This window comes from Erigeron canadensis, chromosome 8 (genome assembly GCF_010389155.1).
Source record: "Erigeron canadensis isolate Cc75 chromosome 8, C_canadensis_v1, whole genome shotgun sequence".
Lineage (NCBI taxonomy): Eukaryota > Viridiplantae > Streptophyta > Magnoliopsida > Asterales > Asteraceae > Erigeron > Erigeron canadensis.
The window spans coordinates 36915982-36934972 of NC_057768.1; the positions used below are offsets into that span (position 1 = coordinate 36915982).

Here is an 18991-nt window from a genome sequence, read left to right on the forward strand (position 1 = left end):
TGTATTAGTAGCATAAATTAATATAAAGTAATCTATCTTTGTACGACAAATACATTTAAATATAAATTATATTAATAACAAACATAGAAAATTAGAAATCAAGCCAGGGAGTGATAAAACTATAATAAAATTTTGCCAAATATACAACTGGTTAAAATAGTAATTAGTGTATACGATAAAAACATATTGTAGAGTTATTATTAAATTATAAACATTGTATATAGAAATAAGCCCAAAGGCGTTCGCTATATATTAAGGTGAAGCACTTTACGTATGATGCCCCATTTCTCCGGCTGCTACATTTTATTTCCTTCTCAAACAACATCATCTTCTTCTTGTACAATTCCTCGGCTGAGATTAATTAATTAATCAATGGGGGTCGTACGTACAGATGAGTCCCGGAGAGCCGAGATCGAAGAGTTCCGTAAGATGCTGTTATCATGTTCGAATGGCGGTGTCGCTCTCAAAGTAATTACTCAAAATGAAACCAATCACCCTCGATTATTAACCGACAACCCCGCTTATGAACAGGCGACACATCAGAAACTTGTTTGTGTCACGAGTGGTGTCTCTTTTCTTGGAATCGCTATTGTCAAACAACTTTTGGTTCGAGGCTATGCGGTTCGAATCATCGTTGATAACCAAGGTACTCTCATAAATAGTTTTGACTTTTTTTTTATACTGATTATTTTGGTGAATTCGTTGACTTAAAAAAGTTTTGGAAATTATTACAGAAGATGTAGAGCGACTAAGGGAGATTGAAAATTCAGAAGAGATTATTATTAGGGGAAATACATCAAGCAATAATAATAATAATATCAATCAGATTGGAGTTGTTGTTGCAAAGCTTAACGAATTAAAAAGCTTAATGGAAGCGTTCGATGGATGTCATGCCGTATTTCATACGACTGCTTTCATTGATCCAAGCGGCTTCTCCGGTTACTCGGTAACTAACTAATTACTACTGTGTTACTCTCCGTCCAACTAATTTTGTCCATTTTTAAATTTTCAAACTAAGTTTTACGATATTTGATCATAAATAGTTTTATTTGTGCTATATGACATTTGATAAAAGTTATATAAATTGATTCTGTTTTAGAGGTGTGTTTCATTTGTATAATTTTCATCAACTATTATATAACACAAATAAAAACATTAATGGTTAAGGTTTGTAAAGTTTAACTTTGAAAATTTAAAAGTGGACAAATTTAATGGGACGGATGGAGTAATTGATTTAGTCTGTCTCTTGTTATACAGTTTTTTTTTTATATGAATTACATCATTCTTAAGAGTTCGATGATGAGAGATTTTATAACCTTAAAACCGTAGCGTGTCGATGTTTTTTTTTTCTTTTTTATTAGGTCCACGTTTATATTAATTTTTTTTTGTACATATGACATATAACATGACAACGTCAATATTTATAAATTAATTACATTTACATATTAATACATTGCGAGTATCTTATAGCAGGAGGCGACAAAAATAAAAACAAATTTATGGCAAAATCTATGAGGACAGCATGTGCATTGTGCAAGTATGCAACTTGCATAGTATAATTTACTTTTACTCTATTATTATACTCCAATTGTACATGAAAATCGTGGACTTTAAAAATCACGAGTAATTATTACTGTATAATCTAATATAAATAATGCTACTCCTTCTAGAATCATTATAATCTCTAATATAAAAATTACGAGTAATAATCATTATATTCTTTATAACTGTGTAGTTATTTATTTATGTATTTGCCTTTTGGTTTGTTATCATGGTTTTCTTATTTCCTTCTAGAATCATTTTGCTAGTGGGAAACAATAATACTAAAGCTTGTTTATTTTCCAAAGGGTTGACGTCCGCTATGGAAATCATTTATTTAGTATTGTATTGATTAGGTTATCTGATTTTGTCAATTCTTTTAAGCTATTATTGTTTATTAAAAAACATGTACGTCAATAGATATTTTGAAATGAATTAAATTGTGCATTTTAAAGTAAGGTTTTGTTAGTGACAACCCTTAGGATATGGAAATGTGATGATTGATTTTTGAAATTCGTAGAAATACATGGCGGAAATAGAGGCAAGGGCAGCCGAAAATGTAGCAGAGGCGTGCGCAGCAACGCCTTCTGTTAGGAAGTATGTGCTAACATCATCTCTATTGACATGTATATGGAGAGATGTGTCTGAAAGCAGCCTCTCTTCTCTAGTAGACCATAATACCTGGAGCGACGAATCCTTTTGCATTCGCAAAAAGGTTAGACAGACAACCAAGGCCCAAATTTCTGACTTTCCCAAACATGTTTTAAAAACATCATTTAAGCTTGGTAGTATCTGATATATATATATATATATATATATATATTGACTTTTTATTTTTAAATTATTACAGCTATGGTATGCATTGGGTAAGTTGAAAGCAGAGAAAGCATCATGGAGAATAGCCGTGGAAAAGGAATTGAAATTGGCCACAATATGCTCGGGTCTAATTACTGGACCTCGCTACATCTGTACAAATCCATCATCCACCATAGCGTACCTCAAAGGTCAGTTTTTATTGTTTTCTTACTTGAGTTGACAGTTATATTAAGTTTTAGAAAAATCATCAAAGCTCACAGTAATGGGGGTATGCAGGTGGTCAAGATATGTATGCAGATGGTCTATTGGCGACGATTGATGTTAATAAATTAGCAGAGATACATGTAAAGGTACTTGAGGGAATGAACAAAACTGGCGGTGGAAGGTATGTGTGCTTTGACAAAGTTATTCGTTGCCCGGATGAGGTCCAGAGACTAGAGAGGGAAACTGGAGTTCACATAAACACAAGCTCAAATGATGCATTGTTTAGATTTGAGTTGTCAAATAGAAAGCTTGATAGGTTAATGTCACAAGTGAATAGATGCACGAATGTAAGTTAGCATTTATAGAGAAATGATGAGATTGATTTTCACATTTCCTTACTTCCTAGCAAAATTTTCCAATGGATACACGAGTGTCGGCAACATGAGAAGTAAAAGTGTCAATTATCGAAATTGTTCCATTCACATTATACATCCGACTATCCGAGTGTCAAAATGCTTTAACTATTTACCTTAGATAGCTTTGGGCTTTGGCTCTTGTGATATATGTGATCAGGGCCGGTTGTACCTTTTGGTGACATTATGCGGGATCAATTTTGGGTTTTTTTTTTTTTTTTCTAGTCTCTAACAAAAATCTGCCTCTTTTATCCCGGTATAAAGCTGGCAAAATTAGACTAAAGAGTAAAGACCTTACAAGTGTTGGAATTCAAAATCTTTTTTGTTTACTGTTTGAGAACTGAAGATAAATATTCTTTTGTGAATATGCTGTAATTTATAATGTTAATAGGTTTTTCATTTTCTAAATGGATAATTTGTTTTATAAATTTAACATAAAGCTTAAACTGTAGATATCTAAGTTCAAAAACTGAAAAAACTTGAACCCTTAACATGTGGAACCTAGCCCTATATACCTTGTGACTTGAAGTCGCAGATGCGTGTTCAATTTGTTAAATTGTACAGTTGTGTTTCTAACAAAATTTATTATTGAATCATGCAAATGAAGTCTTCCTAGAAAAAGAAACAAATTTTTTTCTTTTTTAACAGCGAGTGGTAATTAGTAGTTAGCAGTTAGTTTTTGTAACAGCACAGTTACATCTAATTGGGCTAGTGAAATAGTGATTTGGCTAAATAGGGCTGCTTTAATAGGTTCAACGACTTAGGTAGTTAGATGGTCATTCTCATAAAAAGGTCTCGAATGATCAACTACTGTTACCTTCTCGCGGTTAATCATAAATCAAATCAAAAAACAATGACGATACACGAAACCAAACATTCATCTAAAATTTTGAAGTACTATGGATATATAAGATGGAGTAACTCCTTGTATTTGTATATTAGAGACAGTTAAAAGGATCAAGAAGTTTGGAACCATTGAATAGTCGATACAAAACTAACAAAAATAGTTTGCTGATTTGTAAACGTGGACAGTGCAAAACACCACATGAAACGGTCAAAATAAGTGACCTTGATACAATCAATGGAAAGGTAGTTTTGATGGCGGCTGGCCGATCGTGAGATGAGGTCCAAAATCCATCAATTTAGGCTTCACTTTTAAGTTTTTGGCAATTTATTATGACGTTGAAGTTTTACTGACTTTTTTTAAGAGTAGAGTTCTAAAATCTTTCAAATTTTCATGTATTTGCATATGACAGTACCTTTTGTCGAGTTATATTTATATACTCCTATCTATAATACCTTATAAAAGAAATTGGATTTCTCCCCTTAACTTAATTAAGAACCTGATAAGATAAAAATACCCTTAAATAATCTTCCTTGCTAAGCACCCTCTCACGTGATATACCAACTATGCCCTTCAACCATTTTCATCTCTAGCAAAGTGAAACCCTATCACCGCTACCATCAGACCGCATTCCTTACTACCGCCGTCGCATTGCGCGGGTACCATGCTCGTTATAAATATAAATTGGTTGTACTCTTCAAAATTCAAATGGACTTTTCGTGATCTTGAAAAGAAGTTTCTAACCACCAAATTGTAGGATCAAGTCACACACATATTTCAAAAGTTTAAACAGATAAACAAATTTATTGGCTTTTTTAAAAGATCAATCTTTTATCATACTAGATCAAATGCCCGTTGTTTGACTTGTTTCCATCTTATTTTTTATTTGACCATATTTTAATTGTGTAGTACAAATTACCTATCACACTTTTTTTTTGTCGATCTATGGCCAGTAGTTAGCATACCACCATGCAAATGCAGCTACAGATGCAGCTATCACAATCCCAGAAGTTGCATACCACATATATACTGGTTTCTTTACATCAAGCCTAGAACCACCTCCTTGAACAAACTGAGACCCTAGCGGTTTTTGACTCACGGCTAGTACATAATCTACACCGGCCCTCCCAAGCTCACTCAAGTTTGTAATAACTGGCATAAGTCTGATCACCTTAGCTATAGCCTCGTATTCTTCGTTACGTCCACCTTCAAGAAAACACCCAACTAAACGACCGTTATTCACCCAATACGCTCCAAACTTAGTCCCCGAGAAATCACCAAAATGAATAACTTCCCCAACATTGTCTCCGTAAAACTGCCATGACAATGAGAACACCCTTGAGTAGAAAAATGGCAAATAATCGATTTCTGAGGTGCTTTTTGGTTGCTTTATTGCTGACACAGCATGCTTAGCGGTTTTCCTAGCTGCATCAACATGCTCTAGTCTTCGGGTGTCACCAAAAAGCTTAATTGGAAAAGATGCAACATCTCCAACTGCATAAATTGATTCGTCACTTGATTTTAGGCAGCTGTTGACTTTAATTCCTCCTTTCTCGAAAGTGAGTTGACCTTCAAAGAGGCTCGTGTTGGGACGGGCCCCGATTCCTACAACAACCAAGTCTACAGGAAGATAGCGTCCGTCCTTCATATTAGCTCCGATCACCTGTATATTAGACATGGCAATTTGAACTCTTTTAGTGTATGACAACAAGTCTATCGGCACACTGTAGAAGTGGAAATGGGCCAGTTTGGGTACTATGTCAGAACAAGTTCATGTCAATATGAGTAATGTTATAGAACCGGAAGGTTAAGTCCTGTTACCTGTCAAACAACTTATTACCATCTTTCTTCAAATTTTAACTAATTACAGTGTTAAATTTAATTACCAATTTATGATTTAGGATAATAGTCTAAATCTTTTTTAATAAACTAACTTAGGAAGTGTTATTCATTTACAATACGTTTTTGCAGATGTTGACGGGTTAGAGGAAAAACGTAGCCCAACTCAACCTGTAAACGGGTTGAAAGTTGAAACTGGCACCTCTAGTTAAGAAGTCTATATAGTAAACTTAAAGGAAGAAAAGAGAGATGATTGAAAAAGACTTGAGTCCAACAGTTTAATGTTTAGTGCTTACATGTCATCAAAAGTGAAGTCGGCTCATTTAATTTACATTTATGTAGTATCATATCTTGCTTTTTGTGTATTCATTTTTTAAAAATGGGTCAGTAAGAACCAACCTTTTATGGGCCAACCTAAATAATTACACCACACATTTGACCCGCCCATTTTGCTACATATATTGCATATTAATACTTAATAGCTTCATTTTCAAATCCTAGTTCCACACAATCAAATCCGTGAAACTTGATGAGTTAATATTTACCTTCCCTTCTGAGTTGAACACAAATGATGACAAGACCGTGCCTTTGATGAAATTCACCCCTTTTGATTTGTAGAAATCTTCATAATAGTTTGCGATCTTGGGGGTGAATAAACGACTCACTACAGTAAGAAAAAACATTTAAGAAAATCAAATCAACCGAAACTTTGTCTAGCAACATTGTCATTTACTCATATAAAACAGTGAAACAGAACAAGTTGGTAATGGTCATTAGTTATTATAAAGAATAGTTTAATCTGGAATCCTTACTGCAATATGATCCAGGGAATACCATGGAAACATTAATCTTGTTTATTACCAAAGAAGCAGCACATTCCATTCCAATATAGCCACCTCCAATGATGATGGCATTTCCACCGCTACACTTTCTCATCATGTTGACAAGCTTCATTGCATCAACCAAATCGCGAAGATAACATACATTTTCAGCATCTGATCCAGTTATGCCAATCTCTTCAAGTTTCAAAGCCTATAAGTAGGTCATACAAATAGTTCACACAAATGAACCAATAATTTATTTTATGATGTCATGACTTTAAGTGTTTTACTCAGACTTGATCTGGGGTCAAATGAAAGAAAACTTGACTTAAAAGGGGGGACATCTCAGACGGGTAAAGTTTGCCACATTGTATTTTTAATGCATACAAACTCCTAAGTCGTGAACTTTGCTATTCAATTATTTAGGAGATCATTTAATTATTTGTCAAAATGTATTAGCATGACAGCCCAATCTGTTTTGAGTTTTGACCCTCTAACAAATCCCTGACCCGCCCATCTTGCTCCTCTAACTTATGGTCAAAGTATTCACATAATTCCCAATAAAGTGGATGACAGGCCATCGGTGTTCCTGGAATAAGTTTTAGTACCCGAGCACCGGTTGCAATGATGAGGTAATTATAGATAATGGCTTCTCCTGTTGCTGTCCATAATATTTTACGCTTAACATCTGCAGAAATGACTCGAGTTCCCAGGATCAATTCAATTCCTGATGCATGTTCAAAATCAATATTTGAGCCAACATAATCTACAAAAAAATGACTCTCAATCAAGGCCACCATCAGAAACATTTACCATGTTCCTTGTACCAATTTGGTGTTAACCTTTCTTCATTGGCGCCTACACAAGTATGAAAACCCGGAAGGCGTGCAGGAGCTGAATCCCAAAAAAAAAAAAAAAGGTTTATAACGTTAGATTGTCACATCATGTACCGAATTAGTTATGAATCACTTGTAACTCCAGGAATGTTGCTTGAAATATGAATTTTAGTTTAACCTGCTGATAAATAGCATGGTTTTATATAAATCAATGACTTTCAACAAAATTATATTTGCGACATAAGATATATATCAAGAGGATACCTTCTGGAAGTAGAAAGCCTTTGCTCAATGCAGGTCTCTCATAAGGAGCCACCTGCAAAAACATATTAAACAAATTTTACTTCAAGATTGGAACAATCAAAGCATCAAACACTCGAGGTAAATCGCATTTGCTTTTGCTTACCTTATCACACACTTGCTGTTTTACTATGGATATACATAATACTAGTATATATGTTTTACACAAGATAATGCATTGAGATTTGAGTACGTAGTAGATCACCATGTATGCAAGTATGCAACTAGTAACTGCACAAGGGAAATGTTTTCCCTACCATAACATGCTTTCAAAATTCTGTTACTATCGTATGTACGTTACGTCTTCTGACATACTTCATGATGACGTGTTATGTGACCTTTTATCTCTTTTATTTACATATAAAAAACTTGGAATTAATAGTATGTCACATACAAATACGTTGTTCCTAGTTTTTTATTTACAATGACCAAATAATGTGTAAAAAGTGATTAAACACTATGAAACAGAATTTTTTTAGTGTAAAAAGGCTTCAAACCCGGTTAATATAATATAAAACTGATTTGAATTGTAATAATCGCAAAATTATTAAGCATGTTTTTAAACCTTAATGTAAACAGAAGCCAATATCTTAGAGGAAAATTACAAGTTCGTCGGAGATGATACAAAGTTCACCAGGCGAGACGCCTTTTTTAATGAATTCAAGAGCTGCATAACCAGCAGAGACGCCACCACCAAGGATCACATACGCAAAAGATCTTCCCATTTTCTTCTAGTGTTTGTTTTTGTATTATGTGGTCGTTTGTTTGAGTATGATGAGATATGACTTAATTAGCTTAAAGTTTATAGTGAATACATATATAGCAAGCAATTCCATTCATTGATGCTACAAAAGTTCATTCTTCTTTAATGGAAGAAAAGAAAAGTATACAATTCTTATGCTTTTTCAATTACCAAGCTAACCTTTTGATCATCAAGAAACTTGAAGGAGACCTTACAAGTATATGTAAATATATATGTAACTTAGAGGCACTAAAGGCTCGACTTTAGTAGTTAGAATTTTCAATGATGTAGTTATACACACAATATGATGATCTCTCCTCATCCTTCATAGATGGACACCCTTCATAAATTCATGAAACATGAAACAATAGTATTTAGTTTTATTGTGTTAAGCCTAAAAATAATTAAATTGCATTGTAAGGCCCAAATTTTCTTCTTGTCTTGGGCCTCAAACATCTTGGAATTCTTAAAGATGCCTTATTATCACCCATAACAGCACTCTTACGGTCTTAGTACAAAAATCTTTTACCTTACTATGCATCTCCATCGTGGTTACAAAAATTTGATAACTATAGAATAGAAATAAAAGACAAAAGTAACAAAAATTGAAAATAAAATGATTGAAGAAAATTTAGAGACTATTCTAATTTTTTTATTATTATTTTTTCTTTTGAAAGGTTTAACAAATTATAAAACCAACATCCGCCCTTCCAATGCCGGGTCACTAGCTATGTGATAAAGAGTAAGTGGGATCTATTGGGCTTTCAACTTTTTTTCAACCTTGTGAAGTTTTCTTCTTCTTCTTCTTTTTTTTTTTTTTTTTATTGTTACTTTATTTAGTTTAGAAGTCGATAAATTGAGAAGACTGTTGAGTGTTGATCGATAAAAGTATAAAACTCTCGATCTAAGGGGGTGTTTGGTCAGAGAGAATCATAGAGAATGAAAATAGTAAGAAAGAGAATGAGTATTTAGAAAGAGAATAGATTTCGTTGTTTGGACCCACAGAGAATGAATATATATAAAAATTAAAAATTTTAATAATAATACATTTATTACATATGACATCTTAAAATATATATATATATTTTTTTTTTCCATTCTCACCCATTCTCCACAATTTGTAGAGAATGGAGAGAATGGAATTGATTCCCTTTTCTCCATTCTCATTCCCTTTCTTCATCGCAAATAAATAAGGGAAGTCTTTCCCATTCTCTTTCTTCTCTTTCCATTCCATCATACCAAACACCCCTAATAGCAGCACTCGAATTGGCATGGACCGGCCGGATATTGAAACAAGGCCCAATAAGACCCGGGCCCTTTATCAAACTCTGCAATTTATGTTTGATAATTTTCTCTTTTTGACTCAAAAATACTTTCTGAAAGATGCACCCAAAAAAAAAAAAAAGATTGTAGCATATATTCGGATCATAACCGACCCATCATGTGAATTCACCTTATCCTCCACGTGACAAAACTATACCCCTTTACATAGTCAAAAACTCAAATGATTCTATCATTTAAAACACGTGACATAAAACAATAACCTAAGTTTCTTATTATTTAATTTTTATAAATTTACATTAACACAAAGTCTATTTGTGATGAGAGTTGCTTCCGTATCCTTTGAGTAGTAGTAAAGGCCCACAACAAACTTCCCAAATTTTCCATAAAACTCCACAGAAATAATAATACTTGTCAATTCACCCCAAAAATATTCATAATTTCTTTTCTATACTACTGTTAATGACGTACAACGACATTAAAAATGATGTACTTTGCGGTTCAATATCGACATCACACGTTGCGTATAACTCCAATTATAAATAAAATCTTTGTCCTTGGTAATTCAGCTTATGCATATCTAGCTGTGGAAAATAAGCTTGAAAATGACAATGTGGAGTAATAGGTACTCTTGAAAGAACATAGTTTACTAGTTTAATGAATGGTCATTTTTTTCTGAAATTGACAAAATGAATTAGAGCTGGTATTTTGTTGGTACCCATAAAGTTAATTTGCATGTTCAATAAGAATATAAATTAATTATTTGATTATTGTATAATCGGCAATTCAAATCATAAATTAGTGATGCCTGATTAAATTAAAAGTATGACATATGTAATTATGTATCATATCCTCTGCTAATTATTTAGGTCTAAACCAAGTGTATATATGTTATCTTGGTTATGTGGATGGGGTGACGAGTAAATGTTGTGGTTGAATTTTAGACTTACATATATATAGCTAGATGTATACATAAAAGTCTTTTGTGTGAAATCTTGTTATGTACTGTATGTCTTAGTTAAAATATTAATTGATCAAGCAGTCAAGTTGTGAGCAACATTAATAGTTGACATTGACACATGGATTATTAATCATCAAAAAGAAATACATTGACAAATACGCGAAGGTAAAGATTTGTATACATGTTATGTTCCCAATTTATCCCGTAATAAAATAGCTATCTTCCTCTAGTACCAAAATATTTAGACTTCAGGCAATAATATACCTTTCGGCTCATTTTAAATGTTCTATTTTGACTTTTCAAATTTTTCATAATTATATTGTAACATCTCATTTGTTCACGCTAACCAAAAAATTATTATGAACAAATGGGGTGTTACAAAATAATTATGAAAGTCCACGTGTGAATATTTAGTTCTACACACTTCTTAGTGTGGATAAATTTCTTCATACCTTTAGTTCTATATATTTTTACACATATAAAAGCATAACAAAATTTTTAATTTGTTCACAATAACTAAAAGTGTTAGACGAATATAACATTATTTATAGTGAATTTTTCAATCCAGTTCATGCAAAACCTCCAGTTCATGCAAAACCCAATAAGTAGGTCTTAATTACTCTAAAACTAACTGGTGATAGAATTAATGTGTAATACATTAAATCATATACTTGCTCAATTTTATTTCACTACCAATGTAGGATCGAGTTAAGTTAAAAAAAAATAAACCAATGCAGGAGTTAAGTTCATATTTAAGTAATATGAGAAGTTCCTCAACTTTATCTTTATTTTTGATAAGTAATGACACTATTTTTTGTATAATTTAATAATTAACAAATGCCAATGTAATTCATAATTTCCATCACCACTCATAATTTAGTTTCAACACTACAGCTCCAAATATTTGAAATTGAAATAAATGGTCCAATTCATTAATTTCCTTATGGGTCTTACGTTTATTTATATTTGAGCATTCTAATCTAAATGTTTTAGAGATTAGAAAATAGTGCAAAAATGAATAAAAATATATTCACTTACATTCTTTGTGTTTGATTTAAAAAAATGCATATACCCGTACGTACGTGTGGGTGAATTAAATGTTTCAAATTATTTTAGTAGTAATATATGCTAGAAGGTTTTGTGGGTGGCGGCTAGAGGCTTAATTTGCCAAAACTAGTTTTGAATAGCGGTTTCAGTAATAGTTTTGTAAGAGCGAGACAGTTGTATTATTATGCTACAAATCGATTTATTTTAATATATTCACACGTATTGCATGTACATGTTATGTTAAATTTTTGGTTTATAATAATACATTAAATTAAATTTTAGTTTAATTAATTTGAAACTAACTACTTTGATTAAATAACTATATGTTAAATAGTATAAATATTAGATAATATGATAATTATTTAAAAAGTTTAAATTTTAAAGACGTCTAATAGCACAGATAACATTAACAGGAAGTAGACCATATATGGCTTTTTTTTTCAGACCATGGCTATTTTTCCCAATTTGATTAGCTTGCAATATGACAATGAAACCGGATTTATTGACAAATGCACTTTTTATTTACAGATTATGAGTTGAATTATAAAGTTGATCGATAATTTATAATATAAAGTTAATTAATTACCTTGAGTGATATCATTCACCTTTTATATAATGAGTGGAGGTTATTCGAACAAGCCGTTTTTAAAGAAAAATAAATTGTAATATATAGGTGAAAATATAGCATCATTAATGCATGTGAAGACTTTCCTTAAATGGTTATAAAAAGTTAGGCTTACGTCTCCCTTCAACACTCACAAACTCATGCAATAGTTCGGATAAATACGGAAAGCAACGATTGAACTTTCCCAAAATAGATATGAAAATCATTCCACATCTTTCCACGTGTAACTCTCCGACTGGTTGGGTTTGGTATGTGTTCTCATTTGTCGTTTTGCTAAACTAGATGCCGACTCAAAATTAGCCTCGATGAAGATTGCTTGATATATAAAAGAGAAAATATATATTGTGTCAATATATATGATTAAGTCCGCAACAGCCCACACTAAACCTTACCTATATTTACACTAAAATAAAAAACGTACTATCAAGAAACTATGATTAAAGTTAAATTAATAATTAACCACTTAACACAAAAAGAAATTACCTATGAGTTTAGATAACTAAACTTATGCAAAAATGGTTAGTTTGATGATTATAATTTTTTTTTTCTCAAAAGATTGTGTACTTTTGAGTTTCCACCAATCAAATCAACAAGATTAGATGAAATCATATGTGGATATATTTAGCAAGTATCATAATCAAGTACCATTACTAAAAAACACACAAAAAAAAAAGACAAGTCAAGAGGTAAAAATCAAATCGTTTTTGGGATAAGAAAAGTACGTGCGTACGTGTATATAATTAATCCGCCGGTTTTATTGTATAACCAAATGCATGTATAAGGACTTTAGTTACTACTATATGTTATATCAATACAAATGACCACATATATATATATATATATATAGTTCGAGATGATGATTATGGTTCTTGTTTGACTACATATAAACAAAGACGAGTCAAACAAGTTTTTCACCTGTTGTGATCATTTATATAGTACGAGCATATGTTTTATATAATAACATAATATATATGTGTATATGTGTGCTATATATATAAACCTATTAAGAGCTAGTACTCTTGTATGTGTGTTGTAAAAAACGATTTAATTAGTCGCCATTTAGTAACTGCATTGACCATAAATCCTCCATACTCCACATGTTCTCATTCGTTTCGGTGGGAAATGGACCTGAAAAATTCTGAAAGTTGTCGTAAGGCGGAGAGTACGTTTCCAGTGGATTCATCGCGTTGCAAGTTTGTGTTGAGCTTGTAGTCGCTTGATGATCGGCATGGCTTGAAGAAGTTTGCCCACTGAAGTTATTTTCTGCTTGCTTGATATGCTTTTGAATCCTTGTCCTCCAGTAATTCTTTATCTCATTATCCGTTCTTCCTGGAAGATGTTTTGCTATTTTTGACCATCTACAAAACGTTATATCTTGAAACAATTAGTAACAAAAGAATTTGAGAGTAATTTAGAGCTTCTCATATATATGATCTATGTCGATCATCAATTAATTAAGGCGTAACATTAACCATGCATATGTAACATGTCAAAATCACTACTCCGCAGATCATCTTGAAAATATATGTACACATGTAATATTAATTAAGTTTTGCTAAACGAATCTTTAATGTATACATAACATAAAATTTAATTAAAAAGTGAGGTTTTAATATAAAAGATACAAACTGTTTATTCACGTTAGCATTTTTTATATTAAAATAATACCGGCCCACGTACTAAAATGCAACCAAACATGTTATATATACATACTATACATGTACTTTGATCCTCAATTGATTTGTGTCTGTGAAAATCAATTTCTCAACTAAATTTTATACTAACAATAACCAATTTTTGTACTTAAAAGATAATGTTTATAACAACCATTTTGTGGCTACATCTTCTTTTTGATAAAGCTGTAGACCTATATATATATATATCTAAAGAGTATTCGGATGGATACCACAATTTAAAATTAAAAACAAATCTATATATATATTTACCAACGTACGTACTATATATGTTTTCCCTCAATTTGAGATGGATGGTATGGCCCACAAAAGTATCATGTAAAACTCATATAGGACCAAACATACAACATGCTCCACGATGCAAATTAAAATTTATCATGTTCCACGTTCCAATTTCATCAAATAGATCACTTTCTGTTCAAGCAATGTATATTTAAAGGAGACTCGGTTCACATTTTATTTCATAAATGTAGCAAAACCACATCAATATATTTGAAAAGAAAGAAGCTTTCAAAGTTTTAGTCTTTTCAAAATTCTTGGCCAAAGTTTGGATCCCCAAAATTCGCCTTGTCGATAAAGAGTCATTCGGCAAGAGCATCGATGCGTTCGTCATTTGAGAAGAAAAAAACTACATGCATGTTTTTATATGGTAAGTAAAGAAATGTGAGAGATTTATTTTGTGTCAAAAAACGAAAACTATACAAGCTTTTTTAAGAAAAAGGAATGAAAAGAAATGTTGGGAGAATCCTTTTTCTTTTTTTTTGTTTTCTTTTTAAGTTTTTATGTTGGAAAATTTAATGTTGTTATTATATCTAGAGTTACTTTTCTAGAACTATATATATGTATTGTAGTACAAATACATCGCTCAAAGCAGAAAAAAGATAGTTTTTCGTAAATGTTAAACAGGGTTAGAAAGTACATAAATAATTTTCTTACATTATGTATAATTTTTTAGATACACAACTAAAATGGCGAAAAGCTTCATGTTTGTTTTCCAAATATAAACGATTATTTGAAATGAAGTGCACGGTAGTTATGAAACTCTAAACGTAAAGGACCACCATTGTATTGATGAGCCAATACAATAAGGAATCTATCAATTCAATTCCTTAGGAAATTAAAGTGGCAAACCTTCTTTTGCGACTCAAAGAAATGAAATTTGAACACATGATGGAATGAGAAAAGGTTGCTTCTAAAACAGGAAAAAAATATATATATCTCGATATGATCTTTTATGGCTCACAATTTGTGGTAGTTGGTGTGATCGATGTGCAAGTTATATATAAAGCTTATTATTCTATCCTTTAATTAGTTTCTAGCTAGTAACATTTTAATAGTAATTAAAGAGTTCTCTTTATATAACCACTTAATATTTACGCCAATTGTCCTTGAATAATCGTCGTTTTACCCATGATCAGTTTAATTAACTAATGGAACTTAAAGTTTTTTGTTTTCAAGTATGGATTGCCCGAGAATGATCGACTTAATTGAAAATGAAATATAAAAACAGAAGGCAAAGAATTTAATAAGTGTACAAAAATGTTATACTTAATTAAATTTAATTTGCAAAACTCGATCTCCTTTGCGGACTATATGTAAAGTTTACATAATACCATACCGAATTAAGGGCACTCGATCGAACATGTATGAAGTTAAATTAGAGAGAAAGAGGGATGAGATAGAAGATCAGAAGTTAAAATGGCTAGTAGTATAGGGATGATGATAAAATTAATTACTAACCTGTTTCCCCATTTAGCATGAAGCTCCATGATCAAGAGTTGTTCTTCGGGTGTAATATTACCTCTCCTTACATCGGGACGAAGATAGTTCAACCATCGAAGTCTGCAACTCTTACCGGTTCTTTTAAGACCTATTTTAATAATCACATATAATTAATTAAAACTTACAACTGTTATATATTGACAAACAAACAAAAGGCTGGTATATATACGTACGATCTTAATTAAAAACTGTTAATTAGCCTTAATATATACTGTATTTAATTACCTGCGGACCTAGCAAGTGAGTTCCAAACACCTTCTCCATGATTTGCTATGTAGTTTATAAGAATCAAGTCTTCTTCCATCGTCCATGGCCCTTTACGAACTTCAACGTCTTGAGAAGAACTACTCGATTTCTTTTCCATTTATATATGTATATGTATGTTTCAAGAACTTCCTTTTTATTTTCCTATAGCTAGCTAGCTCAAAATGAAAAAAAACAAATTAAAAGAGAAGTATATATGGGAGAAAGGTAGAGAGAGAATGGGATGGAGGAGAGATTGTTGAAGAAAGATAATGAAGATGGTATTGCTTTTATAGGGGAAGCCTAAGATGACATTAACATGTTGATTAAGCTTTATAGTTAACGTTAATCAACTTTTTAAATCTTTAGTACCTAACTTTCATATATATTAACCCTAAAACAATTAGTGTTAAATATATGTATAATAGAATCACGATATAGTAATTTAGCATGCATGCATGCATGGCCCCTACCATGCAATTAAAATTGTATATAATTAATCGAAATCCATTTTAAATAAAGTGAACCATATTATATATATATATATATATATATATATATATATATATAAATTCATTTACAAATTAATGATAATACAACTTTCTTGAACGCATGGGCGGTACTAAAGGGGGGCAAGGGGGTCCAATGACCCTCTCCAAATTTAAATTTTGTCATGTATTTTTAAATTTTTCATAAAATTTTAAAAATTTTATATAGGTTTTTAACATTTTGCCCCCTTTTAGATTTATTTTTCATAAGTTTTCTAAGTTTGTCCCCTTTAAAATTTTTTCCTAGTACCGTCTCTACTTGAACGTGTCCATATATATATACAAAATAAAAAATGTATGTGCCCGTGCAAACATGCATACAGACGAATAATATTCAGAGAAGAAGAGGCTAGACAATAATATATGGGATGATGGACCATCGAGATGCCAATTTCGTTGTGTGGCCTGAGTATGAGTCAAACGAGTCGATTAAAACTTGTCCATTATTAACCATGCGAAATTTATAAAAATTGGTGATCTTGTGGTTCATTAAAGTTATATCATTGGAAAATTTGTTAAACACTCAATGTATTCGTATATTTTATATCTAGTATTATATGATAAAAAAATATATATTTAGATCAAAGTTAAAATAAAAAAAATTCAAAAAGTAAAACTAAGAAATAGTGAGGCGGAAGGAACATATACACATGAGCATTTGTATTTTCCTATACATATGAGCATTTGTAACTATATATTAGTTAAGCAACTAAACAATCATTTGTAACTTGATCATCACTAACAAACTCATTACCCCTGCATTTACTTGTATATAAATTATTTTTTTTTTTAATGATTGAAGCTATTAATTTCTCATTCATTAATGTTACTAGCTTAACTTGTTATAAGAACCCAAATTAAGGAAAACAACAACATGTATATATATATACTCAAATTTCAAATATATATTTAATGTGGTGTGCAGGGTTTGCTCTCGTGCCATTAAAAGTACACAACGACAAATGAGTAAGTTGGTAAGATTTGCTCGATCTATAAATTCACAATTATCACAAGTCAACAATTCACAAGCTCACAATTTATTTATGCATATATATACATACTCACATTGCTTAATTGCCAAACTCCCAAAAAGCGTGGAGAAGCCGATATACAATAGTGCACGTCTTCCCTAGCTAGCCAATATTACAAGACATAGACTACAATATATATATATATATATATATATATATATATATATATATATATAGGTTTTAGGTAAAATAAAACGAATATTAAAGTAAAACAAATAAAACAATAGGTTTTTTTTCACTAACGATCACCGTGCAGCATAAAAATCATTGTGCATCAATTTAACCATGATCCAAGGGTCAAGATCATGTGTTATTTGTTTTACTTTAATACTTGTTTTACAATACCCAACCCTTATATATATATATATATATATATATATATATATATATATATATATATATATATATATATATATATATATATATATATGATCTCCAAATAAGATTAACTCGCCTCACAAAGCAAGGTCCTTGCTGCTAGCTAGTGGTATGAGTGACCGACTGATCATCATGTTGTGAATTTAAATTAATTCCACGCATGATGGACAATTAATGTGCGAATTGTGTGCAATTAATGTGCGAATTGTGTGCAATGTTGATAATTGTATTTCTAAGCTAGGCCATATCGTTAATTCAAAGTCTAGACAATATCTATAGCCAAATATCTCTTAGCGGATAGCCGGATAGGTATGGATTAATTTGAAAACAACTTCCGAAAATACCTAAAGGATAAATCTCACTCATTCATCTTTCCTTCCTCTCTATCTTCCCCCTTTTAGTATGATTTTATATTATTTTCATTTTTACTTTCTATTTCTTAAAATTTTAACCCAAACAATAAACGGTAAAAAAATTCTCGATTTGATAAGGTTGAGCTTCGTCATTATGGATCTTAATAAAACGTAGCTAGTGAGGGAATGAGGGATATATAAGTCATTGAGGGTACGTGATTTGTGATTGGGTGATTTACTTAACGGACTTTGCCCCAAGTCTTATGGCTACGTCCTTTCAAATAAAGAAAAATAAAAAAGGAAGAAAGGAAGAAGAATTGGGAGATAAAGAAAGTGGCGATATTTGCACCCTTGTCTTTTTTGGAAAGGATGCCCTTAAATTAAAGTAAAAAGACTTAAAATCAAATTTCAAAATAGTGAAATATGAAAAGGTATTTTGAGTAAACGATGTCCAATTAAAATCTATCGATGAAAAATCTATTACCCAGAAATCCAGATGGGAAAACTCACTCAAATTCACAATAGTAGATGTGACCACCTCTAAATATGTCCAGAATAGAACTCCTACTGATATATTAGATTTATCTGTTTTTTATGGTAGCATATATAAGATTTAAAAAAAAAAAAATTTGTAACGAAATTGAAGTCATGTACATGACTTACATGGTTGACATTTTGAACCAAAAAATCGCAA

General features: G+C 31.4%; 3 protein-coding genes across 4 annotated transcripts; 1 reads left to right on the plus strand and 2 right to left on the minus strand.

The window, feature by feature from the left end:
- Positions 1–282: 282 nt before the first annotated feature.
- LOC122578508 (cinnamoyl-CoA reductase-like SNL6) lies at positions 283–2949 on the plus strand. 2 transcript variants are annotated; one of them, XM_043750482.1, is made up of 5 exons: positions 284–646; positions 735–946; positions 2060–2254; positions 2390–2543; positions 2632–2949. In XM_043750482.1, exons 1-5 carry the CDS (start codon positions 373–375, stop codon positions 2913–2915), a joined length of 1119 nt encoding a protein of 372 aa, XP_043606417.1. In that variant the 5' UTR covers positions 284–372; the 3' UTR covers positions 2916–2949. The 2 variants fall into 2 exon arrangements, with proteins under 2 accessions (XP_043606418.1, XP_043606417.1); XM_043750483.1 differs by lacking the exon at positions 2060–2254 and having other exon boundaries at positions 283–646.
- A 1640-nt stretch (positions 2950–4589) lies between these two features.
- Positions 4590–8337, minus strand: LOC122580018 (monodehydroascorbate reductase 4, peroxisomal-like). Its single transcript, XM_043752289.1, has 7 exons — positions 8218–8337; positions 7577–7628; positions 7290–7370; positions 7085–7203; positions 6468–6687; positions 6201–6319; positions 4590–5479 (listed from the first exon to the last, which is right to left on the minus strand). The coding sequence occupies exons 1-7, from the start codon at positions 8335–8337 to the stop codon at positions 4760–4762; spliced, it is 1431 nt and encodes a 476-aa protein (XP_043608224.1). The 3' UTR covers positions 4590–4759.
- A 4953-nt stretch (positions 8338–13290) lies between these two features.
- Positions 13291–16114, minus strand: LOC122579304 (MYB-like transcription factor EOBI). The gene is made up of 3 exons (XM_043751453.1): positions 15970–16114; positions 15703–15832; positions 13291–13626 (listed from the first exon to the last, which is right to left on the minus strand). Exons 1-3 carry the CDS (start codon positions 16106–16108, stop codon positions 13317–13319), a joined length of 579 nt encoding a protein of 192 aa, XP_043607388.1. The 5' UTR covers positions 16109–16114; the 3' UTR covers positions 13291–13316.
- Positions 16115–18991: the final 2877 nt, after the last annotated feature.